The sequence below is a fragment of the Borostomias antarcticus genome (genome assembly GCF_949987555.1).
Source record: "Borostomias antarcticus genome assembly, chromosome: 5".
NCBI lineage: Eukaryota > Metazoa > Chordata > Actinopteri > Stomiiformes > Stomiidae > Borostomias > Borostomias antarcticus.
In genome coordinates this window covers 13929771-13951520 of record NC_140238.1, presented here as the reverse complement: position 1 = coordinate 13951520, position 21750 = coordinate 13929771, and the positions used below count along the sequence as shown (strand labels likewise).

The following is a 21750-nucleotide window of genomic DNA, read 5'->3' as shown; positions in this document are numbered from 1 at the left end:
TATTCAGGCTTCCACACTGGACCAAGACATGACCTTTAACTGCAGGGTTACCGGCAATACCCTTGCAACATGACCGTGAGAGATCAGACATGACCTAGCCCTGGTCTCTCTCTCTCTCTCTCTCTCTCTCTCTCTCTCTCTCTCTCTCTCTCTCTCTCTCTCTCTCTCTCTCTCTCTCTCTCTCTCTCTCTCTCTCTCTCTCTCTCTCTCTCTCTCTCTCTCTCTCTCTCTCTCTCTCTCTCTCTCTCTCTCTCTCTCTGACAGTGATTTACAGTGAGATGGATATCTCTGTTTCTGATGTGACCATGATTCGCAGTGAGATGGATATTTCACACGAGCCAGCCACGTTCCAACGTTTTCCTTTCCTTGGGAAATTCCTTGTCATCCCATGTGAAAGGGCGCATTGTAGTTCAACCAAACACGGCCCACTCCCGCGGCGGAGAAAGGAAGGGAAAGTGGGCGCTGCCGGGTGCCGCCGTAGACATGCTCCAGACTCCCGCTTGGTTTGTGACTGACGGCGAGGCGGACCAAAGAGAAGGCGAGGACAGGCGTGCCGGGCGAGGGAGGGGCTATGCAAATGAGCCGCGGTGGCAGTCTGAAAGAGATGCTCCCAGCTTCTGCGGGAACGGGAACACTTGCTCTCCTGAATGTAACAGAACGAACGTGGAGGACTCATCTAGGCTACTGTTGTAAACAAAGCAGACCACCTCCATCTACAATAACATCGCAACATGGCTTCAAAATGTCCCAAGTGTGACAAGACGGTATATTTCGGTAAGTAGTCCTGTAACCAATGTATTCTTGAATGGCACGTTAGACTAGACTAGCTGGTTGTAAATGTTGAGCTCCCATGAACCCTTGGCACGCTAAACGCAAGAATTTTCATTTTTAAAGCAGGAGGGTTTTGGCACATGTAACGTTAAGCAATGTTTACAGAAGCTCGCTGGTCAAATATCAGTGAGGAGTCAAGGCTAAGCAGCAGCAGTAGCAGTGTTCATGAGTTATCCTATTGAATGGACATTTAATTAATTCTGGCTAGCTATCATGCTAGCTGATCATTTATCTGGGCGTCTCGTGTGCCAAATATTGTTCAGGATATAGTATCCGTCACGTTCACAACATTCCTCAGATTAGGGTTAGCTACCCATTTTGGGACAAGGGCTGGTGGTCACATTCCTTGTAGTGTAAATAATTGACAGGGGGCTGTAAATAAAAAGGTAGGTGTATGGACTGAATCTTAACTTAATATCGTTTTTTGCATTATACACGTCAAATGTTGTCACTGAACTATAACATATTTGATTTGTTATGCTTGGCATGCACAAGTATGACAGTTGGCGGTTGGCGGAGATTACAGTGGCTTGAAGTTGCCAATAGGGTGACGATGCCATATGCTGAAAATGCCCACTCCTGCTGGACTGAGCTCTGGTCAAGCTGCGTCCTGAAACGCAAACCTGTTCTGAGCCTGATGACCAGACAACAAACAAATATCTAAATAAACACCCGCTTTGAAATGAGCCATACAGTAGCTATTAAAGGTAGCATCACGCTGTCTTGATTTAAGCAGTCACCTGATGCGTGTTGTGTTTTGTTGCCAGAATAATGGAACAAACCCATTTGCCCTTTCAGTGCTTTCATCCTAACTACCCCCAACACGGCACTCTAAGCTGTCATGGGTTCAAAAAATCAATTATAGGAATGGGAGGGCCGTTACGTAACAGCAGGCAGCCTGCACATCAGCTGCCCTCATCCTGTCCCTCAAGTCACTGAACTTGAATAATGCAGGCAAATAAGATTTGCCCTCTCAAAATACCCGTAAATCTGATTATACTGTCTCTTTTGTAGTCTTGATTCGCAGCGGTGTGCCTGCCAGTCATTTATCCTCACTTATTTATTTCCCTCTATTATGCAACTGCTGCCCTTTGAAGTTGTATCTTTGCTGAGCCTGTCTGGGTGTAACACTTTTCTTGAGCTTTGTAGGCAAGACTGGAGACGTTGCTAATTTATTCTCAGCTGCTAATTTATTCTCAGGTGCTAATTTATTCTCAGCTATGCAGCCTACATCGACCATAGCCTGGTCGCACAGCTCTAAAACAAAACAAAACCTACTGTGTACTCAGATGTCACTTTTAACAACTCTTATTAAATTAAATTAATATAGAACGGAAATCTCTGTATTGTCTGTCACTCAATCCAACATGTGGATCTTTCTCTCCAACTCACAGCTGGCAAGGGGGGCAGTGATGTAGCACATGCGCTCCTAACTCCAAAACTCTTAAAATAAATATTTACCGTTACATGTGTGAGCTGGACTTGGGGTAGCATGGTTCTGAGTGTGCTGGACTGGGGGGAGTGTGGTTCTGAGTGTGCTGGACTGGGGGGAGCGTGGTTCTGAGTGAGCTGGACTGGGGGGAGCGGGGTTCTGAGTGTGCTTGACTGGGGGGAGTGTGGTTCTGAGTGTGCTAGACTGGGGGGAGCGTGGTTCTGAGTGTGCTGGACTGGGGGGAGCGTGGTTCTGAGTGTGCTGGACTGGGGGGAGCGTGGTTCTGAGTGAGCTGGACTGGGGGGAGCGTGGTTCTGAGTGTGCTGGACTGGGGGGAGCGTGGTTCTGAGTGTGCTGGACTGGGGGGAGCGTGGTTCTGAGTGAGCTGGACTGGGGGGAGCGTGGTTCTGAGTGCAGGGTGGAATGTCGCCCAGGGAACGCCTCCACCAAAGTGGTGATGGTGGTGTGGCTGCTACTGTGATCTGGGACTATTCTGAGAGTCAGAGAGGGAGGGAAGGGGAGAGGGCGAGAGAGAGAGGGGGAGGGAGAAAGAGAAACAGAGAGAGTGAGAGTAAAGTTATGATGTGTACACATGCCCATGTACTGTACAGCATCAGTGAAGGGAGGGGTACAGAGTATGATAAGGGGGGGGGTTGAAGAGGCATGGGTGAGGTCTGAGACAGGTTGGGAGGAGGCAGTGAAGAGATACAATGATTACAGTCATTTTACATCAGTCATTTAGCAGACGCTTTTCAAAAGCGATTTACAACAAGTGCATTCAACGTAGGCAGTCAAGTGCACTAATACTTTCCAGAACTCATAAGTGAATCTATTTCTAAACAACGATGAGGTGCCCGGGTGAGATCTGACTAACGCCGTCGTCGGCCTTTCCACCTTTGGCTCGGAGCGTCACTCAGGAATGCTGCTGCTGAAGAAGGAGTCGCTGGCTTCTCGCTGACATATGCGCTAATACCCTAGCTTCCCGTGACTCCCTTCAGTCTAAGGAGCAGGAGGGGGGGGGGGTGTGCTCCTGGTTTTCAGCAGGACTGATAGTGTATAGGGGATGACTCGATAGGCCGAAGAGACAGGTTTGCTATGGAATGAGCTATTTATAGGTTTTGATTGGTTTCTGAGATGTAAACCATTTAACAGCATAAGGGTGTTAAGGGTGATCTCAAGAGAGTCTTTTATGGTTGGCTGTAGGCCAGCTTTGACTTAAGAAAAAGGGGGCAACCGCCTGTATCCGCCTGGCCCTCCAACTGGAATTGCCCAAATTTAGGCCTCGTATTGTGTGGGCACCTCTCTCTCTCTCTCTCTCTCTCTCTCTCTCTCTCTCTATGTCTCTCTCTCTTTCTCTCCCTCTCTCTCTCTCACTCTCTCTGAAGAGACAGGGCTATTGGCCCATGTCGTTTCAGTCCTCCAGTGGTGAGCTACTGTCTGGAATGGAAACTTCTGGCTTCTGAGGAAATGTTTATTATTTCTTCCGGTTCTTTACTGGCCAGCTGTTGGCAGATGATTGTGATTTAGTTACTGGATGGCAAATGAAGACTGATGGATTACACCCTGCACCCTTATTCCTCTAATGCCTCTTTTTTCTCTTCGGCAGCTGTCCATCTTGTGTGAGAAATCTCGAGCCTATTAAAGAATGTATTTGCTTGTAATTCTCATGGATTTATTTTGATGAAATCCAAATAAACCCCAAATAAAACCGTCCTTAGGGTTATGTCAGCATTAGTTCATGGCCTCACTTTTCTGAAGGAAGAAACTCCACATTCCAGTTGTACAGAGATGTGAATGGCACTGTGAAACTATTGACATGTGACTAGGACACACACCCCGAGGCAACAGTGTAGTGTGTGTGTTTGTGTGTGCGTGTGACTGTGTGTGTGTGTGCGTGTGTGTCTGTGTGTGTGTGTGTGAGTGACTGTGTGTGCGTGCGTCAGAGAGATTGAGAGTGCACTGCACGGCTCGCTAAATCAAAGTTGAATTAGGGCTAGGCTGAGTGGTCCAGTTATGGCAGGCAGCAGAAGCTCTCATGCATTACAATGAAGTAAACAAACACAAACTGATGCTAACGGCTGCTATAAGCAAGGTCCCCTCTCGTTCCCTCTCTCTTTTGATCTCCCTCCCTCACTTGCTCTCTCTAGCCCCGAGCCCTGAATTCCTGGGGGGGCGGTGCGTGGGATGGTCTTCCTCTATTTAAACCAAGACTCCCAAAGTGCTTCGTGCATCACAATGAGAAACGACATCTCTGTTCAAACAAGGCTCTCTGTGTCTCATTGGTCCTTTCAGTCGGCGCCGCAATACCTTCGGCGGCACAAGAACACGCCCCCATTTCCCCGCTCGCATTCCTCCCTTCATCCCTCCATCCCAGACGTCCGGGACGGTTCCTTTCTCCCCGTTCTGTCGGAGGACCCTGTTCCTCTGTGTGTGACGTCAGTTAGAGAGGACCCTGTTCCTCTGTGTGTGACGTCAGCTAGAGAGGGCCCTGTTCCTCTGTGTGTGACGTCGGTTAGAGAGGGCCCTGTTCTCCGCCCGGCGGGCCGTAGTGAATGTGCCTGGTCTCGTTGCGTAACGTTCTTCCAGAGCCTCCAGCCCTGTGGCGTTGCATAACCTAGGAGACCCTGCTGGAACCGGACAATAGGGCCCCCTCTCTCTTTCAGCCTCTAGAATGTGATCCTCTAAAGCAGGAGAGATGACACCACACACACACACGCACACGCACAGCTTTGAGGGGTGGTCTGGCTGACCCCCCCGCTGCCAGACAGGCTAATTACCCCAGCGAAGGTCAATCATGATCTAACGGGTGAGCTATGAACATGTGATCCTTAAATAGAACCGATTTGGTTCTCATGGAGTGGTCAAGATTATTATTCCCATCCTCCGACTTGATGGCTGAGAACCATCACGGGCCCGGTAGTGAGGAAGAGTCCCTTTGCTAGTGAGGAGCAGCAGAAGCACGTTTCCCAGCCAAGGCAGCTGAACACTACCAACATTGTGAGGTAGAGCTGAAAGCCCCAGACAGAGTTCTTTTACCCAAGGCATCTGCTCTGTGAATGCTAAATAGTAACCCATACAAGACCACTAATAGGCAGTTGGAGAAAGATAGATTGCCTACAGTACAGTTACGCAGGAAAGACAGCTCAGCCCGAAATAGACCTCACTATTTGTCGCGTCCCGTTGACCTGTTTCCATTGTTGCGTGCATTTAAGATGGCCGCTATCAGTGAGGCCTATTTATGGTCACTAGTGCGGGACACAGTGTCCTGCCTCGGGAGAGACGAGACGTGTCTAGAGCTGAGGGAGGGAGGGAGGGAGGGAGGGAGGGAGGGATGGATGGATGGAGGGAGGGAGGGAGGTAGACCAGCGAGGGCCCTGCCAGCCCTTTTGACCAGCGCTGCAGACAGGATGTGAGTTAACTGCAGGCCGTTTACATCACCCGACTGAATTCACGAGGCCAGGCCTCCTCTATTGAAGGAGGGAGAGAGAAGAAAGAGAGAGGGAGGAGGAGGGAGAGAGAAAAGGAGGGAGGAACGAGGAGGAGGAGGGAGAGGAAACTTTGCCTTGGCCGCGTCGACGGATGCCCTCCGGAGCCACGTTTGCTCTGGGGTTGCATCAGCCCGAAGCAGCAGAGGAGCAAGACCAGAACCAGAAGTGGGAGTCGGACGAGCGTCACGCAGGCCAGGAGAAGAGAGGAAGCCCTCACCCTCTCCACCCGCGCCCTGCGGCCGGGCGCGCCCTAGCCAGCCACCCCGGAAATCAATCCCTATGTAGGCTATGACACACACCGCAGCAGGGGGGGAAATTGACCGGTGATTATGGGATCGTGTTCTAGTGGTCGTTCGCCGGAACACGCGGAACAAACTGGCGTAGTGAGCGGGGGAGGGGGGGGGAGCGGCCGCCGCCGGGGGGACTTGAATAGCCATTGTCTTTGTCCTAGTTAAAGGTCATTTGACCTTGAGGGGCTGTTGTGTTCCAAAGGAGCAGAGTGGTGAGAGGAAGCGAGGAGAGGAAAAGAGGAGAGGAAGCGAGGAGAGGAAACGCAGGCTGCGCGGTTTTCCTCCCTGCTGAAAGTGGAGCCAGGAAGGTGGTTGTACCAAATTTTTGTCTCTCGCTCTCTTTCTCTCTCTCTGTACCTACCATGTGTGGCCCTCAGGACTCAGCCCCAGCCTCCCAGCCTCAACCTCAGCCTCTTATCCTCCCAGCCCCGGCCTCTCTGGAGGCAGGTGCAGGGTGTTTAATGGGACATGCCGTTATCACAGAGATGTAATACAAACGCAGACGGCCTGTCCCGGGCCGCGCTGCGGACCCAGCTGGCTGCGCTCTAGGGGGAGGGTTGGGGACAGGAAGAGGGGGGGGGGTGGTTAACAGTAGAGGGGGAGCTGAACAGATGGGTCCACATTAATAAGGGCTGAAGAAGAAACGAGCCCAACCAAGTGTTATGTGGAAACATTTCTACTGACTTAACATCATCATACCCTCCATGCAGTAGGCTTTATTTGGACGAACAAGAGTTGAAGTGTTTCGTGTGTGTTTCGTGTGTGTGTGTGTGTGTGTGTGTGTGTGTGTGTGTGTGTGTGTGTGCGTGTGTGCGTGTGTGCGTGTGTGCGTGCGTGCGTGCGTTTGTGTGTGCGGATGTGTGTGCGTATGTGTCTGTGAAGAAGAATGTAAACGATGATGGATGAATGTGTTGAATCTCATTTTCTTTTCTTTATTGTCCTTAATTAGCTCTGCGTTGTGTTTTTTGTTTCCAATAAAAGACAGACCCCCAATCTCCAAATATACCACACAGTCCAGTGTCTCCTTTCTCAGGTGTTCCAAATGAATCTCTGCAACACGGGATTTGAGTCTCAAGCAAAAGCGGTTCATTCCAGAAGGTATAACATACAAAAGAACATGGCAATGTCTAATGCACAGATGACCTGTCTGGATGCTGGCTGAACCCAAATCAAAGAACATACATCTGAACAGTGGTTTTAACCCCCAGAGAGGAGAGGGAGGGGTGGGTGTCCCACACCCCCCTGCGTCCTTCGAGACAAAGCTGTCTCTCTCTCTTCTCAATCATGCGGCCTTGCAACTAAGATAGGATGAGGCGCCTGACGCCCTCGTATCTAAAGAGTCGGTGTTTGTACACCACATGAGAGACTGTCACCCTTACCCTAGGGACATATACAGCTATTAGGTGGGGACCCTTCCCTATGCCTAGACCCCCCTTGGGTAGCAGCATGACTCCCCCTGCCGTAACCCCCGTCTCCAGGAACCCTCGGGCAGTCACACAGGAGTCATACACACACACACACTGGAACCAGCTGACAATTTTAATGATTGACAGTTCTTTATAGCAGCCAGCTCTAGTACATTTTCATCAAATGTGACATACTGTAGGTCAGAGTATACACACACACACACCGACACATCACCAAGTCCCGGTTGTATTATTGATTGATCGATTGATTATCTCGATTCTATCCCTTCATCAGTCATTACCATGGTAACAGTTTTGCCAGTAATCAGTACTGTTACCAGGTAAGGATGGACACAGACCATCTAATTTCGCTCTGCTGAGTGCACCCCCCCTCCCACACCCCCACTATCCAATCAGGATATTGAGTGAGCCATCTCTGGCCCCGGCGGACATTCCTGCTACGTTGCATGCTAGGAGCTCAGCTGTGTAAATGTTACCCGTGGACGGAATGCTTATTTATCTGTCAGGAGGAACTTTCCGACTTGAGGTTGAGCGAGCTAACTAAAGCTCCCCCCTAATCCTGCCCGCCCACCCCTCCATCCCTCCAGCTATCCTGGGAGGGTGAGCGATGGTGTTTTGGATCCTGCCTCAAATCTTTTCAATTACTCTTGGTAATTAAATAGGAGGGGTCCTAATTAAGTAATTTGGAAAGATGCCCCCCCCCCCCCCACAGACCCCTGGTAAAATTACTACTCCCTTGTTATGCTTTCCTCTCTGGAGGCCTAATTACACAGGCTGCCTTTCCACAGCGCCAGCCTCTCGTCCTGCTCTCATACTGGTTTTCCTCCAGACCGCCCTCCGACTGATGAGACCAGACCATCCACCCGTCCAGACCCCCAGACCATCCTCTCCATCCAGACCCCCAGACCATCCTCTCCATCCAGACCCCCCAGACCATCCTCTCCATCCAGACCCCCCAGACCATCCTCTCCATCCAGACCCCCAGACCATCCTCTCCATCCAGACCCCCAGACCATCCTCTCCATCCAGACCCCCCAGACCATCCTCTCCATCCAGACCCCCCAGACCATCCTCTCCATCCAGACCCCCCAGACCATCCTCTCCATCCAGACCCCCCAGACCATCCTCTCCATCCAGACCCCCCAGACCATCCTCTCCATCCAGACCCCCAGACCATCCTCTCCATCCAGACCCCCCAGACTATCCTCTCCATCCAGACCCCCCAGACCATCCTCTCCATCCAGACCCCCCAGACCATCCTCTCCATCCAGACCCCCAGACCATCCTCTCCATCCAGACCCCCCAGACCATCCTCTCCATCCAGACACCCAGACCATCCTCTCCATCCAGACCCCCAGAGCGTCCTCCCTGTCTGAACCCCCAGAGCGTCCTCCCTGTCCGAACCCCCAGAGCGTCCTCCCTGTCCGAACCCCCAGAGCGTCCTCCCTGTCCAAACCCCCAGAGTGTCCTCCCTGTCCAAACCTCCAGAGCATCCTCCCTGTCCAATCCCCCAGACCGTCCTCCCTGTCCAAACCTCCAAAGCGTCCTCCCTGTCCAAACCCCCAGAGTGATCGCTGCTGCACAGAACACTGCCCTCCTGAATGGGAGTCAGAGTATCGCCTGACAGAACAAACAGGTGATGTGATTACGGAGAAGTCTTCCACTGTCCAGCGACCTTATTATAATGGCCGACAGCACTGGACCACTTAGCCTCTTATCTGGCGATCTTCTCCTGGGTAATCTCATACTGGCCTTGGCGTGTTTTCAGAGAGCTCTGTTTATTTGATATTCAGATGACACATTTTCCTCATTATATCACTGATTCTGTTAGACAGCTTATGATTCCAATATTCCCAGGGAGAGAAGGCAGGCTAGGAGCTGGGCTGGGCCTGGGAGCCATGCCCCGTAGACAGACAGACAGACTGTAGACAGACAGACAGAAAAACAGACTGTAGACAGACATGTACAGACATACAGACAGACAGACAGACTGTAGACAGACAGACAGACAGACAGACTGTAGCCAGACAGACTGTAGACAGACATACAGACAGACTGTAGACAAACATACAGACAGACATACAGACAGACCGACTGTAGACAGACGGACAGACAGACTGTAGACAAACATACAGACAGACAGACTGTAGCCAGACAGACAGACTGTAGCCAGACAGACAGACTGTAGCCAGACAGACTGTAGACAGACAGACAGACAGACAGACGGTAGACAGACAAACAGATACACAGCGCCTTGGTCTCACATTCACCCTCAAGACTCAGGTGCTGGGAAACTGAACCACTGCCATGGTAACTGTTGCTAAGACAGGGCCAGGAGTTTCCTCTGGCCGCTGACCTGCGCAGGAAACACTCTGGAGGATCAGGCTGCGCTCGTTCACGGACCTGGAGGGTCAGGCTGCGCTCGCTCACAGACCTGGAGGGTTTCAGACTGCGCTCGCTCACGGACCTGGAGGGTATCAGGCTGCGCTCGCTCACGGACCTGGAGGGTCAGGCTGCGCTCGCTCACAGACCTGGAGGGTTTCAGGCTGCGCTCGCTCACGGACCTGGAGGGTTTCAGGCTGCGCTCGCTCACGGACCTGGAGGGTCACTTCCTCGGGTGGTTTGGTAAATCTCCTGGGTCAAGTTGAAGGTCTTACTCCGACGTTTGTGACCACAGAGGGGTTAGGCTTAATCCACACCTTCCTGGCGTTAGGTCGGGTTGAGTAAATGCAATAAATAATGCAGCAAATAGGAGCTGGCTAAGCTCATCTCTGGAGATGAAGCAATATTGACAATGCAGAGGTGCCGCAAGGGCTTACCTCAGGAGCCCTGCTAAGCAGCTTATGAATGCAGGTATCATGTGTCTAAACTCCCTGACCTTTGTCTGCTTTCCACCATCATCGGTTCTTTGTCTTGCGATGCCCAACAGTACGCTGTGTCGTCGTCTCCTCGGTGTGCTCCCGCAGTCTGACTACTGTAGTCCAGTGTTTTTTGGGGGTTAGCCAAAGGTTACGGTGCTGTAACCCGCTGTAGCTTGAACTGTGGACTCTGGGAGATTGCGCATCATCATCGGTATGAACAGTAAAGGTCAGATTGTGAACTTGTGTCTGTTTGTGCAAGTGTGTTCACTTGCCCTCAGCTCGCTATGTTAGTGAGACAAGTGACCTTTCATTAGGGGGTTGGTCATTAAACACCCACACTCTCTCTCTCTCGCTCTCTCTCTCTCTCTGTGCGAGGAAGTATGTGTTCATCAAAATACTGTACTGTAGGTCTCAAAATGCCCCAGTCTGTTCTGACAGGGGATAAACAGCTGGACCAGACACACACACACACACACCCCTCTATATCTCACACACTCACACAAGGCAGACAGACACGCCTCTTAACACCAGACTAATGACCTCTCTCTTGTGATGATAACAGCCTTTTAAACCGAGGAGGAGTTTAACTGGGCAGTTTTATCACCACAAACGCACGCACACTATGGGGCGAATTCACTAAAGGATTGCGCAGCTTTTCCTGACGCAAAGCCTGTGCAAATAAGTCAAAAATTATGTTTGCTATTCACAAAGCCCTCGCAAAGGGTGAAATACGGTGTTAACTGCGTTGCGTTCGTCATTGCGTTGCTCTGCGCCGGTGTTATTAGCTCATATTTAAATTAGGTAATATGGGCGGAGAATGTTCCCCTTTCTATGCAAATGAACATTATTGCAAAACCCGCCCAATTCACAAACATCGGCGCAAATTGCCTCACGCAGTTAAAGTGAAATTAATACCGTTTTCAGAAACGTGGTGGTATTTAAGCGCAAGGGGTGTGTCGCGGCCAGCCTGTCCGCTGATCATGTCAGCAGTGATTGTTGCGAGGCGAAGGCATCGCAATGCCAGGCATGTTGTTCGTGAGAGAATATTTAGAAGGTCACTTTTTGATTTAACACTAGAACCACCGCGGTAACTGTTTGGACACCAGAGCGCGCAGCTCTTCAGCCAACTGGAGGATGAAGTCGCGTCTGGGGAGGCTCAGTTGACTATGCGTCTCTCCACCCGTCCCCAGCGAGTCCAAGCTCCCCCAATGAATATAATAGCCTACATAGCACGAAACTGTGCGTATAATAGTCTATACGCGAAACTGTGCATTCCCTATAGCTGTTCATTGAACGGCTGGGGGCCGATATAGCTATAAATAAATAAATAAAAACATAGCCTACACAATATTTGTTTTATTTGAATGGTCTTGAAAATATTTTGCTTTTGTATCATAGGTGACGGCAGGTATCATCTTCAGCCATGGATGATGACTCCCGTGCGTAATCCTTCCAACGTTGGAGAGGCGGCGTACAACTGGGCTCACATCAGGACGCGCGGTGTGATTGAGTGCACATTTGGAATCCTGAAAAGCCGTTTAGATGCCTAGATCGTACCGGTGGGGCAATGTTATACACTCCCCCAAAAGTATGCCAGATCATCGTGCTGCAACTTGCATAACATAAAATGACAATTTTTCCTTTGTTCGTCTTTTTAAATCATTCCACCTCCGTTTGCAGTCTTCCGCGTTTACACACACAAATGGCACTGACTGATTGGGAAATTAAACCCCAAATATGATTTTTTGCTGCAGTCGTGATATTTTTTACCGAAAGCTGTGAGACATGTTTTTGAACCTCGTCCGTGAGGCCTTCAAGTTCGCTGTCTGAAAATCGTATCTTTCTTTTTCTGTCTGCCATCGTCCAATGATATGCATACGAGTTGTATGCGCTGTATGCGCAGTATTTATAGTCATTTCCTATATCAGCAGCAAATTGCACTCAGCCGCAAACACCGAATGGGCGTGTTTGCGCTGGGATATTATTAGCGCAATGTCTTTAGTGAATAGGTTTTTAAAACGGAGCACATAGCGGGCGCAACTGACGCGCAATATTATGGTGCAATTAGCGGGCGCAATTTGCTTTAGTGAATTCGCCCCTATGTGTCTTTATTTCAGACATTATTTTTGACTTTTTGCTCTTTATACCCACTGAGGAGGAGACAGTACATGGACATGTTCCTAATACACAGTACCTTATCGCGATACCAGAACAAGTTCAATCATAATCTGCTTCTAATGATAGAAGTGGTTTGTTGCCTGTGAGTGATTTTTAATTGGAGTTCATGGGCCTTTTAACATCAACAGCGATCTGAGCTGCCAGGACTCTGTCTCTCTGCTGCTGTCTGAGTTCACACAGCCGAGCGAGAGCACGTTTGTCTTTTTTTCTTCCGAGCACACATGATACGTACTGTTTCCATGCTCATTGGGACCAGAACCCCCTGGATTGAATATAGCTCCTGATCTGCAGGAATCGAACGAATCGTGAGGCGGGGCCGATCCAAACTGTGAAAGAGCGCCTCCGTCGCTCCGCCCCCTAAACCCTGCGCCAGGGCAGGACTGAGGAGGGTCCCCCCGGGCCGGGACCCGGGCCTGCTGGGAGGAGGTGGCCCGGTGCGCTCAGCTGGCCGGACGTCCCAGCCAGCCCTGCGCTACGGACGCGTTCTCCCGGGCGCTCTGCGTGGGAGGGCCTGTGTTTCAGAGCAGTCAACAGTGAAAACACACAAGCCCGGCTTATTGGTGGAGATGGGAAAGGGAGGAAGCGGGACAACAGATGGAGGGAGAGAACAGAGGGAGGGAGGGAGGGAGGAAAGTGATAAGAGGAGGTGTTTCCTCTGGAAGGTTAGCCGGCCCTGCGGGGGCCTCGCCGGGCCCATTGTCTGCAGGCCCACATGTATAATTGGAAGGACTATAATTAGGACGACTGGGGCCTGTCCGGTCTGGGAGAGAGGGGGAGGGACAGAAGGGGGGCTGGGGTCGGACGGAAGGAGGGGGTCGAGGAGAGAGAGGAAGGGGGGTATACTGTACAAAGGGATGTGGGTTAGCTGTTGACAACCCGTCGCCCAGCTGGACACAAACTCACGTCACTGACTGCCCAGCCCGCCGTGACATCACATCCTGCTGTGGTGTGTGTGCATGTGTGTGTGTATATATAGTCAGTATTCTCCTCAGACCCCTACCCCTCCCAAAGGGCCTTCAAATAGGTTGGGCACACCGAAAAGTCAGTAGCCCTGTCAATTATGGAGCGATGAAGAAGGCCCTTTCTCTTACTGTCACCCTCTGCCACAGGGAGACATAACGAAGTTATGACAGAACACAGAGGAATTAGCCTTAATGGATGAGAAAACGATGGGGAATCTTGAGCTTCTTGAGGTCAAGCCTCTGTGAACGCTGCTCTATTGGAATGTTTGCACTAATTACAGTCTTCCTTCCTCCCTCTCTCCCTCTCTCTCCTCCCTTTCTCGCTCTCTCTTCCCTCTCTCTCTCCTCCCTCTCTCTCTCCTGCCTCCCCCCCCCTCTCTCGCTCTCTTTTTCCTCTCTCTCCTCTCTCTCTCTCTCTCTCTCTTCCCTCTCTCTCTCCTCTCTCTCTCTCTCTCTCTCTTCCGTTCAGCTGAGAAGGTGTCTTCTCTGGGGAAGGACTGGCACAAGTTCTGTCTGAAGTGCGAGCGCTGCAACAAGACCCTGAACGCAGGGGGGCACGCTGAGGTGAGGAGGAGATGACCAGATACTGTACACACACACACACACACACACACATACACACACACACACACACACACACACACATATATATATACACACACACATATATACACACACATATATATATATATATATATATATATATATATATATATATATATATACACACGCACACACACATACACATACATACTTAATATACACACATATACACACACACATATACTATATATCATCGGCGATCACTCTAAGCAGAGTATGATTGTCAATGTCAGTGTGATTTTATTTATTTAGCACCATTCATACAAATCAATGTAGCACATACAGTAGTGCTCCTGTTGATGGGCCTGGTCATTTGGGGGTCTTCAGCTGGCTGTAGAGGCCAATACATACACACACACACACACACACACACACACACACACATTCACTGTGATGTGGAGATAGGAGAGGAAGAGAGCGAGCGAGAGAGAGCACAGGGAGGGAGGGGGAGGTGGAACAGGTGAAAATGGAATGTCTGGGGAGGTCAGGCGTAGGGTAACATCAACGTCACGGTCGTTGGCTAGCCCCGGCGCTGCCTGTTCCCTCTCCCAGGCCCAGACTGGGGGGCTAGGACGAGGCCACTCCACCCTGCCCCGGGGGCCGGCTCAGCTCCTGTTATTGCCTGTTGACCTCTCCAAACATTTCATCCTCACCCGCTCTGTCCTGTGGCAGTGCTGCGGTCCGTCTCTGGCCACGTCAGGTCCCTCCCCTCACAGCCCTCTCAACAGGAACCATGGGATCTCTGACGTTTTGTACACAAAAGCAATTTCCCTGCAGACCTCGGAGGACGCTGTTCTGTCTTTTAATCTCGCCGTATGATGGCATGTTCTCTCTCTCTCTCTCTCGCTCTCTCTCTCTCTCACACACACATACGCCGACAAACATGCACACTCTGTCTCCCACTCTCTCTTTCTGTCTCCCTCCCTCCCGCTCTCTCTCTCTCTTTCTCTCTCTCCATCAAATCCCCGCGTTGCCATGGCAAGCTGCCTTCGGAAAAAGTATATGTCATATCATCACGGAAACATATCAAGTCAGGGAGCTACACAGCCTGTTCGTTTTAAGGAGGCCAGGGAGGGGGGGGGGGGGTTGAAGCCCAGCGCGGCCTCTCGTCCGTGGGGGCGAGGGAGGACGGCGTGCCCCCGGGGGCTGCCGGCAGATGGTCCAGCCGTCCGTAGAGAGCGAGTCCTCCTCTGATAAGATCACAGCCGTGTTGATCCGGCGATCCGGCGTGGCGGCGTCTGATCCCCGGGGCTCTGGGGGGCTTAGCAGGCTGGGGGGGGGGGGGGGGCAGCAGGGCTGGATGGCTGAGGGGGGGGGGCGGCGGCAGCATAGCCCCCGGATGGATAATCCATCTTTAGGGAGTCCGTGGGTGCCGGAGCAAAGCAGAACCGGAGACCAGCGAATCGGTGTACAGTCTCACTCTGTTGCCGGTCCAGACCCGGCCAGTTCCAGTCCAGTCTAGGCGTACAATGAGCCCTCTGTGTTCGCCTCTGTGTCTTCCTGAGAAAGCCATCAGCGATGGTCTCCGGGGGGCCCGCCCACTTGCGCCCGGGCCCCGTAAATGTCATCGGTGAGTGTGAGGGCCGTGGGTGGGTCTCGTTTTCTGCTGTGGTTAATGCATCATTGAGAGAGCAGAGCAGAACCTCCTCTGTCCCAGGGCACTCGTGGGAAGGGGGGGGGGGGGGGACTAATGTGGGAGATGGATTGTGGGTGGTGTGACTTCCTGGCGTGTCCTCTGGACACTGGTCCAGATCCCCCAACTAACCGCGTGTGCACACATGCGCGCACTTCTACATGACCATCATTTTCCCAACATGTTGCAGGTGTATCTGGAGTCTATACACACACACACAACACTGTCAGTGTGTTAGTGTTTCTCTATTCAACAGTCTGTCTCCTGGACACCATCAGTTTCATTATCTGGTGAAGGAAGTGACACATACAGCAGCCCAGAATGGAAACTGGAGAGTTAGCCAGACTCCCTTGTCACACTATCTCCCTCTCACCCTCTCTTGCCCTTACACACACACACACACACACACACACACACTATATGCAATAATAACATTTATGTTTTTTTTGTTTTTTTTTACAGTCACAGCTCAGGTGCTTGCTTTAATGTGGCTGTCAGAATTGTTCCCTCTGGTCCTGTTTCATTCACTGTGTGTCATCCTTGTCCTCTCCTCCTCTTCCCCCGTTCTCTCCTCCGCCAGCATGACGGAAGGCCCTACTGCCACAAGCCGTGCTATGCCGCCCTCTTCGGACCAAAAGGTGCAGTACACTTGGCGGCTGACGGCCAGTGCAGGGCGCATGATCAACTTTCGACAGCAGTGTTAACAGTGTCAACATAACAAACTGAGAGGGTCAAACAGAGCAGATACCAAGTCTCCTCTGCGTGTCCAGGTGTGAACATCGGGGGGGCAGGCTCCTACGTGTACGAGGCCCCGCCTCCTGCACCCAGCGCCGTGGACTCCGCCCCCAACCCTGAGAAGAAGGTGACGGCAGCTCCCGCCAGGGCCCCGGTGAAAGGTATGTACAAACTTGCTGTGTGTGTGTGTGTGTGTGTGTGTGTGTGTGTGTGTGCGCCTGTGAGCATGCATAATGAGTGCATCGACCAGGAAGTCGTGAGATAAGGGAACTTCCTGCCAGAGGAGAGGAGTGTTTCCTGCGGGGGCTGAGTCAGTGGGTTCAGGGTTCAGGAGGGAAGCTCCAGGGGGAGTTTCTCAGTCTAGGCTTTCCCACAGCGACAGGCCACAGGTCACACATCCTGTGTAGGCCTAACTTTTGACTTTTAATACGGGTGTGTGTGTGTGTTGTGGTTTGTTTTTAAGATTATAAAGTATAGTTTTTACGTTTTGGGTGTTTAGTTTATTGTGACGATGTCTCAATAAAGAGTGTAAAAAGTCTCACTCTGTCTCTTTCTTTCTCTCTCTCTCTCTCTCTCTCTCTCCCTCTTTCTCTTTCGCTCTCTCCCTCTCCGTGTAGCTGCCAGCATCACCACGTTCTCCGGAGAGGCAAACCTGTGTCCCAGGTGCAACAAGAAGGTCTACTTTGGTACGTAGCTCCCTCGCCACCGCCAGCTAGTAGTCACACAGTCCATGAAGCGAGACGGAGGTTTTAGAGGTGGGAACCTTTGAAGCGGTTGCCATAGTGAAGTGTGTGTGTGTGTGTGTGTGTGTGTGTGTGTGTGTGTGTGTGTGTGTGTGTGACAGCGGAGAAAGTGACGTCGCTGGGGAAGGACTGGCATCGGCCCTGTCTTCGCTGTGAGAGGTGCAGCAAGACCTTGACTGCTGGAAGCCATGCAGAGGTGAGAGAGGGAGGGAGGGAGGGAGGGAGGGAGGGAGGGAGGGAGGGAGGGAGGGAGGGAGGGACGGACGAGAGGGAGAAAGGGTGATAGGGAGGGGGAGAGGATGAGGGAGAGGGAGAGTCAAGTCAAACTTCATTTCTATAGCACATTTAAAACGACCATAGTTGACCAAACTGCTGAACAGGCTTAAATACCAAGATAATAGCAAACAATCACCATAGTAATAATACATACACAGAATAGCAGTACAATTTAAAATGACGTCGAGGGGTCTAGCTTAACTCGAATTAAATGCAGAGGAACGAGAACGAGAAGAGGTGGGTCTAACAATGACTTAAAAAGTCCTAGGGTCTGGGCAGTTCTTATGTGGATTGGTAAACAACCCAGAGACTAGGGGCAGCCATGGCGATGTTTGAGCCTGGATCTGGGAACACCCAGCTGCTACTGGCTGGTGGACCTCAGTGCTCTGACTGGAGTATGGTGGGGCGAGAGCTCCGCTAGATAGGATGGCACCAGCCCGCTTAAAACCTTCAAAACAAACAATTCTGAATTGGACAGGATAGGGGGAGGGAGGGGGGGAGGGAGTAACGGTAGAATAGAGGTTGAAGAGGAGAAGATAGAAATTTTTTTGTTGTTGTGGTGAATCTGATGTTTTCAATCGACGAATTTGGGCTCTGTGTTGTGTTTTTCTACAGCACGATGGTCAGCCTTACTGCCACAAGCCCTGCTATGCTGTGCTCTTCGGACCCAAAGGTAGGAACCCCTCTGGTCTTGCTCTGCAGGAAGTAGTCTTCTGAATATGGCCACTAGGTGGTGCTAGTGGCCTATACAGTGTCAGCTAGGGTACATAATGTACTGGATCCTGAAACACAGGAACATGCACTTCTTACACAAGGCAAGTGTTAGTACAGGACGATTGCAACACAGTCCTCCCGTACATAATAAAGTGTTTGTTGAGAAACAGTTCCACATAAAATGTGATGTAACTTGTAGGCCTGACACTCAGATGCACACTTGCAAGTTGCACGTTGCAGCATCTGACCCTCAGATGATTGTGTGTGTGTGTGTGCGTGCGTGTGTGTGTATTTATGTGTGTTATCTGGTGTCTTCCAGGGGTGAACACTGGTGGAGTGGGCAGCTATGTCTACGACCAGGAGCCCAGCGCTGTCACCGATCCCTGAGCCTGATCCTCCTCCTCCACCCCAACACCCTCTAGCCCTGAGCCTGATCCTCCTCCTCCTCCCCCAACCTCCACCCCAACACCCTCTCCCACCCCCCACTACCCCCCCTCCTCCATAGAGACACCTGAGACCCAACCCTCTGGAAGCCCCGCCTCCCCCCCCTCCTCCATAGAGACACCTGAGACCCAACCCTCTGGAAGCCCCGCTTCCAGACGTCCCACCTCCAGCTCCAGTCCTCTCTCACTCCCTGCCTCCAGCTCCTCCCCCCTCCCTCTCTGGTGCTCCCCAGCCTGTCCCAGGCCCACCTCGGTGTCCCCCTGTCCTAGACTGACCCCCAGGAGGACACTCATGACAAACACATGACTGAACACTAAGTAGAACTATAGCAGTAGACAGGGTCCCTGGCATATCTGCTGAGCACCATAATAACTGTAGGCTACACTACTGTATAGTACTGGATGGCGTACTAACGAGTATTACTGTAGTATGTTGTGTATCCCAGAGAGTCAGTGCTGTAACTCGGGTCTGATTCATCCGTGTACTAGACTCCTCCTCCTAGGACCTCTGTGATTGCTCCAGCACCCCCCAACACTAAAACTTTAGGGCCCGGAGGCCTAGTGCTCACTTTTATGATGACTGTCATTTGTCATGTTTACATACAGTAGATGTATTTATGGGTAAATGTTGCAACCCCACATTTTGATTTCACTTCAAGAACTGCAATAAAAGCGTTAAAATCCTTTCCCTTTCAATTTGAGCACCCTTCGCAGTGCGATTTAAGCCCTGTGTGAGGGGGAAGGTGAGAAGTGATGCTCATTAAGGAGAGGTGCATTATGGGTGAGGGAAGGCGCAGCGTTGATGGGGACCTGCTGACAGGCAGAGGAGTCTCACCTAGGTCTTAATGTGCTGGAGGATATTAAGACCTAGCTGTTGGACGATAAGACCCAGATTTACAGTTTGGCTTCCCAACAGCATTCATAAAAAAAAATGATAGTGACATTTAATTTTCTGGTGGAGTTTAAAAAGAGAAATCTGGACATTGTTTAAAAATGGTATTACCACTGCTTTCTGATTCCGGTTTGACCGGGTAGTTTATGCATGAGGCTTTGGGCATGGAAAACTTTATGATTGATTGTTAATTGATTGTTTGTTGCCAGAAGAAAGGGCGTATTTATTGAACACGATTTCTGGAACATTTCAGAAGGCGTTTTACTAGCCCCTGTACGTGGGACGTGGAGGAGGAAAACATGAGCTGTACAATTCTCTACGGTTTTAGATGTTTTATTCAAGTAAATATAACCCTACTGTTCTTTTTCCTGAGATGCTGAACTTAGTATTGCCTTTACCTGTATTAGGTAGCTTCTAGAACCAAAGGTCTGAGACACTGCTGACAAATCATTCTGGAAGGAAGAATGTGCTTTCGTATTCTATGACTTATTATTGTGATGATTTTGAACTATTCTGTGTAGTAGGGCTTTGAACACTTCAGGACTAGAAAAAAGGCTGTTGTTTCTGTCTTCTTAATCCCTAATTAAACTTTATATACTGTTGATGTGTTTTTTGTGGTTCCTTCCTGGTCAACCTCACTCAACCATGGGCGGTTTCACTCACGCTAACCTCATTTTATAAACAAATATGACATGGGCCTATGTACACTCGATCACACACAATCTACACTCTACTATACTAACAGTATACTGTATAGAACTGTTTATGACAATAGAAAAGTCAAAGTCTGATTTATTTGTCACATACTGCATCATATAGATACGAGTAGCGAAATGTTCTGAGCTCCTAGAATGTGCACACACTAAGCAATCAAGAGAGGTAAAAATGAAAGAATCAATGTATTATACAGTACATCTAAATACAAGGTACAAAGTATATGCATATACCTGTATATGAAAGGGATGCTGGGACAGTTGGGGTAATTAAATAAGCGTATGTATGGGTCTGAAAGAAGTATGGGTCTACTGTACTGCATATATTGTATTGATATGTATATTCACAAGTACAGAATGTAGATATGTATATAGGATAAATATGAGGTGTATAGGAGTAAACATGAGTTGTTGTGGAGTTTAATCCCGAGTTTCAACAGGCAGTCTACTCATTCAGGATCCTGATGGTCCAAGGGAAGCCCGAGTTGTTTCTGAGTATGCGGTACCTCAGCAGAGAGAAGAGGCTGCTCTCTGAGTAGCTGGTATCCTTCAGGAGTTTCCTGGCCCTGGTTGTGCACCGCCTTGTGTAGACATCCCAGGGATGTGGGAGAGTCTCCCCTGTGACTGACTGTACCACTCTACTGCCAGACCAGGCGGTGATGTTGGCGTTCAGGATGCTCTCAGTAGTGCATGTGTAGAAACCCCTGAGTATCCGGGGAGACACTTGGAATTTCCTCGCTGCGGTGGAACAGCCTTTGCCTTGACTTCGTCACCACCGTGCGTTTTTGGTCCATGTCAGATCCACCAAGATACTTGAAGTTGTCCACCCTCTCCAATGAGGTTCCATTGATATTAAGGGGGTTTTAGATCCTCTCCTGCTTCTTCCCATAGTCCACTAGCATCTCCTTCGTCTTAATGACGTTCAGATGGAGGCACTAGAAGACACCTCTGAAGAAAAGATCCATAGAATAACCATTTTGAGGTATTTTTTCCCCTTGAAGATTCTTCTGTTGTTCCACATGGTTCTATATAGAACCCTTTAGACTGTAACACCCGTGCTGGCCTCTGCCCTGCCCCGCCTTGTAGTCAGAGTCCATCCACAACCCCACTCACCCGACTGTCCCTCCCTGTTCACAATGCAACTTATTACCATGCAAGCCCACACCAGCCATGCTGCTCTCCCCTCACTAGATACAGTATGTGTGGGAGGTTTGTTGTGTGATGACAACAGTGTGTACTCTCTTCTGTTTATTTACTTCTGCTTCATTTCCCTCTGTCCTCAGCTCCTGGCTGTCACAGTAGAAGGCCGTCCCACTCCTGTGTGTAGACTGCTGTCAGGGAAAGACACGCATCAATGCCTGATTCACCACTGTGCTAGTGTACAGTAATAGTGTGTGCGGGCCTTTTTTTTCCGATGGAAGTGCAGACAGGTTGCTTTGTTGGGTGTGTCATTCACATGGCCTGAGCTTGATTGACAGGTCTGGAGTTATTTAAGGTGTGAACCCAGGTAGGTAACCGTGAACACGAGG

General features: G+C 50.5%; 1 protein-coding gene across 1 annotated transcript; it reads left to right on the top strand.

Annotated features, from left to right (window-relative positions):
- The first annotated feature begins 578 nt into the window (after positions 1 to 578).
- Positions 579 to 20026, top strand: crip2 (cysteine-rich protein 2). The gene is made up of 8 exons (XM_084437640.1): positions 579 to 774; positions 13939 to 14033; positions 16286 to 16343; positions 16476 to 16601; positions 17058 to 17126; positions 17285 to 17379; positions 18075 to 18132; positions 18493 to 20026. The coding sequence occupies exons 1-8, from the start codon at positions 732 to 734 to the stop codon at positions 18558 to 18560; spliced, it is 612 nt and encodes a 203-aa protein (XP_084293766.1). The 5' UTR covers positions 579 to 731; the 3' UTR covers positions 18561 to 20026.
- The last annotated feature ends 1724 nt before the right edge of the window (positions 20027 to 21750 follow it).